At 39.6% G+C, this 13,110-nt stretch overlaps 1 protein-coding gene across 1 annotated transcript in view; it reads left to right on the plus strand.

The window, feature by feature from the left end:
- Positions 1–350: 350 nt before the first annotated feature.
- Positions 351–13,110, plus strand: part of CDH2 (cadherin 2) — a 207,039-nt gene continuing 194,279 nt past the window's right edge. The window contains exon 1 of the mRNA XM_028098388.2: positions 351–517. Within this exon, the coding sequence (XP_027954189.1) occupies positions 458–517 (60 nt within the window). The 5' untranslated portion in view covers positions 351–457. The remainder of the gene's footprint in view (positions 518–13,110) is intronic.

A 13,110-nucleotide genomic window follows, 5' to 3' on the forward strand; every position in this document is an offset into this window, starting at 1 on the left:
CTCCACTTCCACCTCCGCATCCTACACCGGCCAAGGTCCCCGCCGCCTGCATCCCTCCCGGCTTCCGCTGCGCTTAGGGCCGGAGCCTAGCCGCCTGCTCTGCCACCGCGGCCGCCTACACACACACGCACACACTCTCTCTTTCTCTCTCTCTCTCACACCCTCACACGCACGCCCGCCTTCTCCCCCGCCCCCTCCCCAGCTCCTTGATCTCTCGGTCTGTTTTATTACTCCTGGTGCGAGTCCCGCGGACTCCGCGGCCCGCTATTTGTCATCAGCTCGCTCTCCATTGGCGGGGAGAGGAGAGCAGCGGTGAAGGGGGTGGGGTGGGGAGGGGAAGGGAAGGGGGTGGAAACTGCCTGGAGCCGTCTCTCCGCGCCGCTGTTGGTGCTGCCGCTGCTGCCGCCGCCGCCGCCGCCGCCGCCTCCGGCTCCTCGCTCGGCCCCTCTCCGCCTCCATGTGCCGGATAGTGGGAGCGTCGCGGACCCTGCTGCCGCTGCTGGCGGCCCTGCTTCAGGTACGCGGCGGTCTCCGCGGGCCGGGCCGCGGGCGGGGTGGGGCGGGCGGCGCCGGGTCCCTTTGTTCCCCGCGCCGCTGCGGGGCCAGGCTGCGCACCCGGGAAGGGAGGTGCCGCACCGCGCGGTCGGGAGCTGCGCAGGCACGAGGCTCGGGCCGGGGCACTGGGGCAGGGCTGGCCGGGCCGGCTGGTCTCCGGCGCCGCTGCCGGCGGGTCCCGAAGGGACCGATCGCCGGCCCCCTCTGTTCTTCCTTCCGGGCCGGGCGAGCTTGCAGGGGGTATCTCTGGGCAGCAGAAGGGTGAGGCGGGATAGCTCCCAGGTTTTGCAGTTTTCTGCGCTTCTCGCCCCTTGCTTTGCACTTTGCTCCGATTTTTTTGTTTATTTCTGCAGGGATAGGTCGCGAGTTTGCAGTAGGAATTCTCACTCTGGTGTCTTAGTTACGGGACGTGCCTCCACCCCACCCCACCCTGGCACCCGCGCGCCTCCCGGTGCCCGAGGGCTCCAGTGTCCTATTGTCTTTACCCCAGACCAGAGTTGCTTTCTCTTCTTGTTTTCTTGTCCTCACTGTGTTCTGTGTCGGTCCCACCTGGAAGAAAACCTCGTCCCCTTGCCCCGAAGAGTCTATGCGGGCCGGGGCCTCCGCACCCAGAGCGTGGCCCCGCACGCCCGGTATTCTGGCGGGTGGGGAGAAGTTCCGTTACTCGGTTATTATTCCTCTTCCTCTGTCCGCTGTCTCTCCCTTGCGTTAGTCCTCGGGGACGCCTTCGCGAGGAGCCTCCGCACTTTTCACGGCTCGGGAGAGCGCCAGACAGCCTCTTCATGGAATCGGTACTAGGAGGCTTCTCCGCGGCAGGAAGCACCTGCTTCAGGCAGGTCGCAGTCTCCCTTGCCACTCCGCGCCACCGGTCCCCAGCCCGGCTGACCGACCAACTTTCCCCGCGGCGTCCGGCGGAGGATAAGCCAAGGCCCCTCCCGGCCGCCCACAGGGTCCCGGGAAGGGACGCCGCGCGCCTCAGCTCCGACCCCCGCGCAGGGCGGGGGCAGGGCGGGGGTCCTGAACCGGCCCCCGCAGGCGATGGGGTTCCAAAGCGGCCGCAGGAGAGGGGTGTGTCCGCCCTGAATGCAGGTCAGGGTCTCCGGGGAAATCCGCCCAAGGGACCCCCTGCGCACCCTTGCAGCTGGGGGTGGCCAGCGGGTGGCAGCTCTGAAAAGTGCGGGCGCGGCTCGGAAGTGCCGCTGCGCCGGGGGCGGCCGGGGCTGGGACAGATGGTGCGGGTCGTACTCCTCCACGGTCTTCACGGGTCACGGCCTGGCGCGCTCCGGCCGCGGCGAGGGTGGGGGGTGGGGGGGCGACTGCGGGCGCCGGGGGCGGGACGGGGTCGGCGCCCGCGGTCTTTCGCGCTTTCTCCCGCCGCCCCCTAGAGGGGTGTGGGCAGAGGCCGCTGGAGCCCTGTCCATGGTGCGCCGTGGAGCCGCGCGCTCTGCCCGGCTCTGCGCTGTCTTCCCCCAGGTCGTGCTCTCCTGCTTTCCGGCGCGCGCTCTCGCTCTCTCCCTCTGACTCCATGGCCGCCGGGGTCCCGTCTTTTCTCCTTTCTTGGGTTTCTCCTTTTGTTCTTTGGTCTCCTGCTGGTCTCTCTCCCCTTCCCCCACTCGCCAGTCCGCCCCCCTCGGCTCTCCTGACTCTGGGGTTTCAGAACTATTAGACTAGACGTTCTTGGCCTCTGCAGTTTTGGGAAGTGGTTGGAATTTCTTCTTACTGGGGGAGGAGACCAGTCAGTCACTTGCTAACAAAAGTATCTCCTGTTATAAAAACGCCCTTTATTCTTGGAGTGCGCACTCCTCATTCTTTCACCTCCTGTCACTTCCCTTATTGTTTCTTCTTTTCAAATGGGGCTTACTAAAGGGGTTAGGCTGAAGGGGAAGGAAGGAAAAAAGCTACTTCGGTGGTTTGAAGTTAGGGGGAGGGCAAGATAAACTTCAGAATCTTATGGACATCAGATATTTTCCCTTTTTTAAACAAAGAAAATGTCGTAGATCAAAAAATCTTATTTTTAAAAGCGTTGACTTTGAACATCATTGAGTGGTCTTACTAATTTACAAACAACTTTTCATAAATTTTCAGAGTGTGAAACCGGCAGTAGATGGTATTATGTTCACTAACTTTTTTATCTGAAAGTAAGTTTTAATTGAATACTGCGCAGTGAAGTTAGAGGAGCAGACATTTGTTGGTCATTTGTACCGTGGGACCAAGTGTGGTACCACTGGAGCAGTCTCATTTTCTCTTAGTCATCTGCCTTGAAGTCAGGTGTGAATTTTCTAAGTCATTTTCTTAAGCATTTTTTAAAAATAGAATTTATAAATGTCACATACTGCGCTTATCTTTACGGTCCCATGTTCTTTCTCAGTTTCTTCTAGATGGATATCATGTTGACGTTTGTAAACCCTCAGGAAAAGGGGAATTATAACTTTGTCATCAAGTTATTTGGCAGTCTCCTAATTCCTGGGTGCAAGTTAAGCAATTATATTGAATGATTTGCAAGGTCATTAGGAGTGAAAGCAGAACAGTTTATGCAACATGAGTGTTAGGGTTAAGTGCGCCATGTGGATTGTACAACTGAGATTAGAAATGACTTTGTGCTAATGGCCTGCTTTACACACCAGAATAACAAAGATCTATCTGCAAGGTGAAAATGGCCCCTTCTGCAGTCATCTGCTATTCAAGTCTAGTTTTTTTTTTGTTTTTTTTTTTTTAAGGTCAGACTAAGAAGACAAGACTTCTAGGAAAGAGGATGAATAGGTTATTAGTATAGATATAGAGCAGCCTTATTTTTTCAGACCAGTTAAAGAAAAAATATTCAAAAGGACTTTGTGCATTTATGTGTTAACTGAAGTGTACCTTGTTTTACTTTGAACACTTTTATTTTTACTTTGAGAGATTATTAGTTTAGTTGTTCTCTTACTTAGAGTTATATAATTCTAGTCAATTTTGTACATTATAATATTCAGCTTTTAAGATTTTCTCTAATTCTTCCTTATTTTAACTTAGGGCATTAGCACTTTCCTTTGCACTAAAAACAAGAAAGTCAAATTTAACCATTAAATTTCAAAGATCAAAGGATATCACAAAGTTATGACAAACTTTCCTTTTAAATTATGCGAGTGACTTTCAAGGCCTTCAGTAGATTTGTTATCAGGCAAAAAAAAAAAAGAAATCAATTTTATTTTTACTACCTACCCAGTAATTACTAGACTAGAAACCTGCTTTGTTTTTCTAGTTAACATTTTAATGGCATAGTTCCATTGTTCTTATTTAAATACACTTGTATGGGTTATGAAGCATCAAGGACATCACCTTGATGTTTATAGATACTCTGGATTCTTAGTCTTATCATATAAGTCCTGCTTTCAACCTTGGGTGAGGAAGTATGAAAAAAGATGGCATAAACCATATGTGATTTTCACCTGTGAAGTGTATACACTTTGAAAAGATTAATATTCAACACATGAAACATATAAGAAGAAGCTTTATTTTAGGAAGTGGGAAATCTAGGATGCAGTAATCATTTTAGGTATAAAACATATTTATTCTCAGTGTTTATTTGATTTTCATGTGTCTTTGTCACAACTTATTGTGAAAGTAAGGAGAATTAACATGGTTGGTATTTATGGTTTATTTTACTTAGTGGCCACAGTTATGCATATCATTGCCCTTTTCTTATCTTATGGTATGTGGTCATTACTCATAGATGGTGCATTGCCAGCATACTAGGTGTGATTTGATAAATAATAATTTGTGCATCCTAAAATATTTTATGGACACATTTAAAAGTATATATATATGGAGATATATATGTAGATAGATAATCTGTATCTCTCTATCTGTAATTTCTTAGGCCCCAATTCAAAGTTTAGAATTTACTTACAGATTGTAGTTTTTGACTTTCATATGTTCCTGGAAGTCTGCTCTGATCTTCTAAAAGTTCAGACTGAGATTTTAAGAGGAAATTTTTTTAGATTGTATTTTTTGCATATAGAGACTAAAATCTTCTTGGGACAGATTATTTTGGTGACAGTATATTGCACCAAACTGTCCTTAATTTCCCTTTTCATTGAAAATTTTCAATTCTTAAATCTGTTGTGCCTCATTAAGCTTCAGGGTTATTAATCGGGAAATGTCAAGACTTAAAGCAACAGTTAATCTTGCTTTAAAATGCCTTAAAAGAAATCCTAAGTAACTCAAATCCCCATTCTGTTTTCAAAGGGATATTCTTAAGTTAGAAGAGTGATTTTTAAAGAAAAATCCTAGATGTTATTTAAGAAATGCCATGTTTGTGTATATACTCCACCATTTTGCCCAAGTTAACATTATTCAAATTTGTTCTTTTGGCTCAAATACAAAAAGTAATCAAGTTTAAGCACTGCACAGACTGGTGGTGAATTTTATCAACCATTTAAAACATATGATAGATTTGAATTTTGGATTTTGTCATATGAGTATTTCATATCTGCCCTTAGTATACCTTCTAAAAACCTAAGCATTTTTCAAGTTGGGTTAAGAACTATAAGTTGAAATGTAATTTGTATTATGCCGCACATTTCTGTCTTTTCCTACCGAAAACTTATTTTTGTTTTAATTTTTTAGCAAATTATATCAGTTAATTTGAGCAGGTGCTAGTCTTTGTGTATTTAACTAAATGTAGATCAGTTTTAATTAAATAACCCTATTTATACCAGGGAAGAGGTTTATATAAATAAATGTTTTAGTTAGAGCTGTATCTTCTGCCTATATGGAGTGATGTCTTTAAAGTAGTCAAAAGGTGAATTCCGGAGCTAAATAGGACCTTTTAAAAGATTTAGATTTAAAGGTTATGATTTGTGTTACAACAGAGTTTTTAAAAGGAAAATTTGGGTTATAAATGAATGTTTCTCATTTCTTATTTCTGGTTACTCTCTTTCATACTCTGTGCACTTCCTTGCCTGAGCTTCCCCTGTACTTACAGCAGCTCAAAGACCTTGGGTTGTGTATATATGTACAACATGTATGTTGAGGATTGGTATTTACACACGTGTCTTCTGCAACATTTATCACAGTTTAGCATGAAGTGTCAATCCATAGTTAATTGACAGCTTTGTGTTTGCCATCCGAGGTGATTTGGGTACCAAAGGTGTAATAATTTTGTTCTGTGCAAATGAGCTGATGTTCAATAGTGTCAAAGGCAAGAGCTAGTGTCAAGGGCAGGGAGCCTGGGGTTCTAATCTAGTCCAGATGTAGTTGACGCCCTTAAACTCTCATGACCTCATTTTCTTCAATAGTAAAATACTGGGCCTGGTTGGATTAGTTGATCTCTAAGGGACTTTCCAGTTCTGGGACTCCTGGGGCTGCTTAAAAATATCCCCCAAATGACTCCTTTTCAAAGACTTTGGAATGACTTTAATTTTTAACCTGAAATGCAAAGATTTCCACATAATCAGAGTGGTAGAATATCTCTTTGAAGGTCATTAACGATAGTTTATTATATATGGTAGGTTAGAAGTCATCTCTATTTTTTATATGCTTGACTTTTAAAAATAATTTGTTTTCATTGGCAATGCTGCTTTTACCACTAAAAGTAAACTATTTTGGGGGGTTAGACTTGAAGGGGAATGTGATACTACTAAGAATAAAAATTACTCCTTTTATTCCTTATATACTTCTATGTTTCTTTGAAAGAAGATAGCTTCCATGAGAACCTTTGAATTGAGTGATATGGGTCAGCACTAAAAATATAGCCCATTGACCTAGCAAGTTATTTTTCTACAGATATGTCTGTATTCATGATGTACACATAATATATAAATATATATGCATATATAACATTATGTATTGGAATGTTTATAATTACAAAAGATTGGATTAATGGTACTCTGAATGTCATTAGTAGGAATTGATTTAATAAATTATGTGTAATATGCAGTTACATTTGAGAGCCCTTGCTGGTGGAATAAAGCATTTTAGTTCTATTTCCAGGTCAAGAAAATGATTGTTAAACCACCTAATGTTTATGGCAAAGCCACGTACCTAGAAATGCTTCAGAGAAGGACAGCGAAAATGATCAGTGGGATTTCAGGGCTTCTGAATGAGGAGAAATTGGACGAAGACCATGAGAGAAGTTGTAACAAAAGAATAGGTAATCAAACAATGTAGGAATAGGTTGAAGGTGACCTAAAGTAACAGTAGAACGTCCTAAAGTTGTGTCAAGAACAACCTATGGCAGGCTGAGCTACAAGTAGGTCTGAAGAAGATTGGGTAAGTTAATGGGTAGTTAAATAATAGCTTAGTTTCCATGTTGTATCATAAAATGACTATACTGTGCTGAGTTATTTGTGCCTGAGAGATTACATTAGGTGGTTTAAACCATTGTGGTATTTCTTACATTCCCTTGACTGAATATTTAACTTTTCATCTATTCCTGGTGGCAAAAGTGTGGCCTAACGTGTAGTCTAAACACCTTACTACTATCTAGAACTTGAGATGCAGAAGAATATTTAGTATAGGAATCAGATGTTCTGGTCTACTGCCTTGATTAAATAAACTGTTTAACTTGGGTTTTTCCCAAGTAGCTTTAGAAAATTAATTGTATAATGCCTTTAAAACAGCTTGAGCTATTTAAAAGGAAATGCTATTATAAATACAATATGGCAATCATATAGAGAAGTGCTTGGAGATATGCTTGATCCATGATCTGTTCCTTGGTTTTCTTTTACAAAATATACCTACATATAACAAAAATAAATAAATAAGTGCTGGAGTAATAATATATACTTCTATATATTATAATTTTAATATTTGTTTTTATGTTAACTTAAAAATTTACTTGACCATAGTGCACTTATATATATTATAGTTTTTTTATTTTTTATATTATAGTTTTAATATTGGTTTTTGTGTTAATTTAAAAATAATTGTTTATTTGACCATCATAATTGAAAATATTTATACCCAGATTCCCTCTCCCCCATTCTGATAGATTATTTAATATTTCAGTGGATTAGTAAAAGGAATTTGTAAAAAAAAAAAAAAAGTTAATTGAAGGGACATAACTTAGAATATTATTCCAGAAATTACTGGAAATGGAAATGTGAAATGACCATTTTGCCCTCATTATTAAAATAAATTTTGAGTTTATTCAACTTTCTTCTGTTGCATTAAATATTAAAGTATTTTTAAAAATTTATTTATTTATTTAAGTAATCTCTACACCCAACATGGGGCTCAAACTCAGAACCCCAAGATCAAGAGTCGCACACTTTAGTGACTGAACCAGCCAGGTGCCCCTAAGTATTGAACTTTTCTATTACTGCTTTCAGTAATGGTTGTAAGGCTGGCCCTTTTTTCCTCATATGCAGTTTTAAGACCTCTCACAATTTATTTTATTTTTATTAATCGTCAGTAGGTCATTCATGTAACTCAGAAAAAACACATACACCAGAGAAAACTGTTAAAACTTCTGATATTTGTTGCCACCTCTTCGAACCTTTTTTTTTTTAACTAATGTCTGGTAGTACTAAACCTTTACAATAAAATATTTTTTAATTTCAGTGAAGGAAACTAATATGTTATCCCAGTTAATTATTTCCATAACCCTGTGAGATAAAATTCCCATTTTAGAGATGATGAAAGTAGAACTCAGTTTGAGTAGTTTTTCTGAGAATCCAGAGTGAAACGATATCTGTCAGAGTAGATTGAGCCTGACTGCAAAGCACATTGTTTTCTCCCTCCCTCTACCGACTGGGACCCTTTCAATACAATGGTAGTCAAGGAATGAATATCGCATTAGAGACGAATTTCAGTTCCTCATTAGTGGGTTGATAAGATTTTTTTTTTAAATAGTTAACTTCTGACATATTCTCTATTAATTTGGCCTTAAATATTTTGACTTATTTTGGCATCTGAAGCCAAAATGTAATGTTTGGTTAGGATTTTCACTCATTTTTATAATATGTCCTCTTAGGGGCGCCTGGGTGGTTCAGTCATTAAGTGTCTGCCTTTGGCTCAGGTCATGATCCCAGGGTCCTGGGATCGAGTCCCACAAATGGCTCCCTGCTCCGAGGGAAGCCTGCTTCTCCCTCTCCCACTCCCCCTGCTTGTGTTACCTCTCTCCCTGTGTCTCTCTCTGTCAAATAAATAAATAAAATCTTTAAAAAAAAATAAAATATGTTATCTTAGAGAAAGAAGAAAATATCATAGGGAAATGATTCATAATCAGTTTTATAATGTTCGTCAAATTGTCTTGATCAACAAATAATATGCTGATAAGTGTTCAAAAATAATCTGCGCGAATCCTAGAACTTAAAATAATTTCTAAAAGCCTAGAAGCCCTCAGGCTATGCATTTTTTTCTTTTTTTTTGATATTGTTTTTTTCAGCGTTCTTTTCTGTGAAAATAAATTCAAGAGAGTGGATCACCAAGTTTTGAAATATATTTAGTGACACATTTTCCCTGTTTGAATCATCTGGATTACTTTTTCTCCCAAAATGAAATTATTTGGGGTCTTTTAAAACAAATATGTCCACACCTCAAAAGGAACTACTAAAGCAGATTCATGCGAATGTTTTGTGGAGGGATAACCGATTTGTTTTGCCAAGGAGAAAGCCTAGAACTGTTTTGCTTGTAACTTGACCTATTGTAACTGGGCGGATTCAGTTGGCTTGACTGTAATCTCCAACAAAATGTCTCTTGGTTGATTGGGAAGCTATTAAGTGAACTCTGAAATAAATGAATAAAAAAACCCATTAATTTTACTAAGTTTAAAGGGGATATAATCCACTCCCTCTGCTTAACATAAATCTTTCATAAACTAGGGATTGTGACCACTTTAATTTTTTTTCTTTTGTTGTCTTAATTGGTTAACACAACGGTTCAAAGTCTGAAGTTCATTCTTTATGGCTTTCTGGTCCAGTAAATAAAGAAAAAATGTGTTTTGTGTGGCCAGAATATTAGCCTTTTGCAGCTCCTTTGGCATCCCCCCAGTGGAGTGCATTTGGTGGTAACATGTTCAAAATTAACTTATAATGTTCTGCTTCCCCAAATTATACTTTAGGGAATTCAAAATGCAGAGTTGACACACACCTCAACATACACACTCACACTTTAGGGAACTACCAAATGCTTACAGGAAAGTGCACATATAAGTGGATAACCTGCTGAATATTCATAAATTGAACATACTATTGAGTCAGCACCCAATCCAGACATAGCATCTCATGAGTACCCTCCTCCAATTTTAACCATCCTCCAATGCTGAGTATTTACTTGACTTCTAGTAACATCTATTACTTTTGCTTATTTTTATGGAATCTTTGTACTTTATGAAATCCTATACTATATTCCCTTTTGTAACTGGCATCTTCCACTCAATTTTAGAATTGTCCATATGTTTGTGTCATACATATGTTTTAATAGTCAGAAATTAGGAAAGATTCATGGATGTTATAGAAATCTCCAGGAAGTTAAGGAAGTTAAAAATTGATTTTTTTTTTTAAAGAATGGAGTGATTATTTCATTGCAGCTAAAATTTGCTTGCACATTTATGGTTTGTCAAGCCATGAAACACCTTTTGTGGGTGTTCCTACTCAGATTTTTTCTTCTGTAGTTCTTTTAATTTGGCAGTATTGTTTAGCCAAAAGCCAAAACCATTTAGACTGTAGTAAGTTACAGCCTCTACCAGAAGAAGGATGGAGGCAAAGAACTAAATGTCTTTTTGATTTGACGTCTTCAAGAGAGTTTTTGGGTGTTAACAGATTGTAATCTTTTCAGTGATGTTCCTTAATACCTTCTCTGAGCTTACCGATGACCCACTTCCCAATGAGGTCTTACCCAGATTTAATTTTAACTTAAAAAGAGGTTAAATGGAGGGGTTATAATGCCATAAACTGCTAGTTTTCCAGCTGTTCAGTGCATCTTTGGGTACAGTTGATCCTCTTTTGTGTTTGTATAGGTTTTTTAAAGATCTGAGAGGTTGCCATGAAGGATGCAGAGTGCCATATTTGTCCCAAGATCTTTCTTTCTAGAGGCCTTTTCTTTCTATTTATAATGGTTGTTTAGTAGATCCAGATTTTAGGTGGAGGATTCCATGCATGGTGCTGAGGACTAAAGAATCAAATTCCAGCCCACCAGGGATTTCTTTGCTTCAAGGCAGTTCTAGTTTTTTTTTTAACATTCTTACACGTGTGGACTTTCTTACACGTGTGGACTTTATTTTGCAGTATTTAAAGAGCTTGTACTTTTTGCATGGCTTTAGCTTATTGATAAATAATATGTACTTCATTTGTGTTTCGCCCCAACCCATAGTTTTTCTCCCATAAAAGTAATTGTTTATATTCGGTGTTTGTGTTTTTGGCATTAAATTTTATTTAAAGTCTGTCTTTTCTGTTTGACAAGTACTAAGAACATTTGGGGAGAACATCATAATCATTGATTTAATTTACAAATTGATTTATAGTTAACTTCTTTGTAAACAAAACTGGGTTATCCATGATTTGGTTTACGGTCTTTTATTTGAGGCTGTCTCTATGGAGCTGTGTTTAAAAGGGGGATACTGGTATATTTAAATGTAGATAACAGTAGACTATCTGCAGATGGCTTATAGCATTTTATGACCTAAAATAAAGGCATTTTGGAAAACAGTGAGGTTACTTTTTTAGTATTTGCATTTGTAATGGATATTGTCATGATTCTTATTCCTTATTTCCCTAAGTCTTGGTTCTTCATAATTTAAATGCATACATAATTTAAATATATATATACACACATAATATACATACATACACAGATACGTATCATGTGTTCCTGGGACACTACTCTGGTCGTTGTGCCAATATATAAATTGAGACCATGCACCTCCAAACACAGCCTTCTCAAACCTCATGCTATATCAAATTGTATTTATCTGTTTATATTTTCACATTTAAATATTTACTTACCTGAAATTTCTTTTTGTATGTGGTATGAGGGTAGAGAATCTTGCTCAATTTCTCCCACCAAGATTTTATGCACATAATACACAGACTAACACACGAGTGGCTGTCGTTGGCCAAATAAAGCTGCTCGTTTTCTGAACTGAAATGCTCCCTTTATTACGTTTAACATTTCCTTAGATTTTTGGTTCCTGTCCTTTTTTCTTTCCAGTTGTACTGATTTAGTAGCCTAGAGAGGCTGTGAGGCATTGTGTTTAAGAGTGGGGTCTCTGGAGCTAGTTGACTTGTGTTTGTACGCAGTTCTGACGCTTGGGTGTTATGTGCATGTGGACAAAATGACATTTTTATGATAGTCTATCATAAGATGGTTATGAAAAGTAAATGGGTTAATACACATACATCACTTAGAAAAGTGCTTTCATATGGTAAGCAAGGCATAAGCTCTTTAACTGAAGATTTTGGGGCATAGCCATTACCACTGTTTTATACAAACACAGTCAAGGGATAATTTAATTATTTGAATAAATTTGAGCTCTTGTATGTCTAAAGCTTTGTTCTGTGTTCAGCGTGATAGCCAGATAACTTGTAACTCTGAAGGGACTATCACCCGAATGTCCCTTCGACCTCACTGGGAAACCACAATTGAAAGACACATGTTTTAACATTCTTCTTTAAATTCTAACAGATGTTGCTAGGCTGATAGGATTAGGGAAAGGGGTTAATATATATGGAGTGTATTCTGCCAGCAATTTGAATTTTGGGAATTACAGGTGATCGAACAGAAGCTATTCTGGTGTCTTCCAGGTCTGTCTCTTTGCTTCTGTGGTTTAATTATTTAATGTTCTGATATTGATGCATGCATGTGTGTGTATGCGTTGAGACTATCCTGGAACCAGACTAAGTTACTCATCTCTGAATATTTTTAACATGATGATGAGGACCTCATAGAGAGGAGGGGGTTGAAGGTAATGTTGGTGGATGCCAATACAGAATCTGCAAAAACTGAGTGAGGAGTCATTGTTCTTGTAGATTCTGATAATTTATTGGTGATTAGATGCAGGAAATGTTACTTTTAACTCAGTTTCATCCTGTCCTAATAATAGCACATCATTTTTGAGTAATTACTATGTGTGCCAGGCACTGTTCTAAGTACTTTAAGTGTATTAACTCATTTAATTCTCCCAAGATTATACTCATTTTACATATGAGGACACCAAAGCACAGATTGTTTAGAACAAGGTACCCGAAGTGATTTTGTTAAGGGAAGAAACTTAGGATTCATATGCCAGCAGCCTGAGGTCAGAGCCTGTGTTTTGGTTTGGTATTTATTTGCATGCAGGTAAAAAAAAAAAAAATTAAGGCAGGATTGGCATCTAGTTCTATTTTACGTATATATGAAGTTCAACCTTTTAAAAAAAAATTTTTTTTATTGTAAAATGTGGTCCACGTGGAGGAGTATATAAAGCGCAGTATATGCACAGTATAAAAAATAGAGTATACAAATATGTCCGTGTAACTACCAGACAAGTTAAGAAATGAAAAATTGCCAATACCTTGGAAGTCTCCAGAATACTGTATCTATTCCCCCTTTTTGCCCCAGAGGTAACAACTATCTTCATTTTTCTAATTAATTATT

This window comes from Eumetopias jubatus, unplaced genomic scaffold, assembly GCF_037043125.1.
Source record: "Eumetopias jubatus isolate StellerSeaLion01/CBP00866 unplaced genomic scaffold, mEumJub1_p1.0 scaffold_16, whole genome shotgun sequence".
NCBI classification, from domain to species: domain Eukaryota; kingdom Metazoa; phylum Chordata; class Mammalia; order Carnivora; family Otariidae; genus Eumetopias; species Eumetopias jubatus.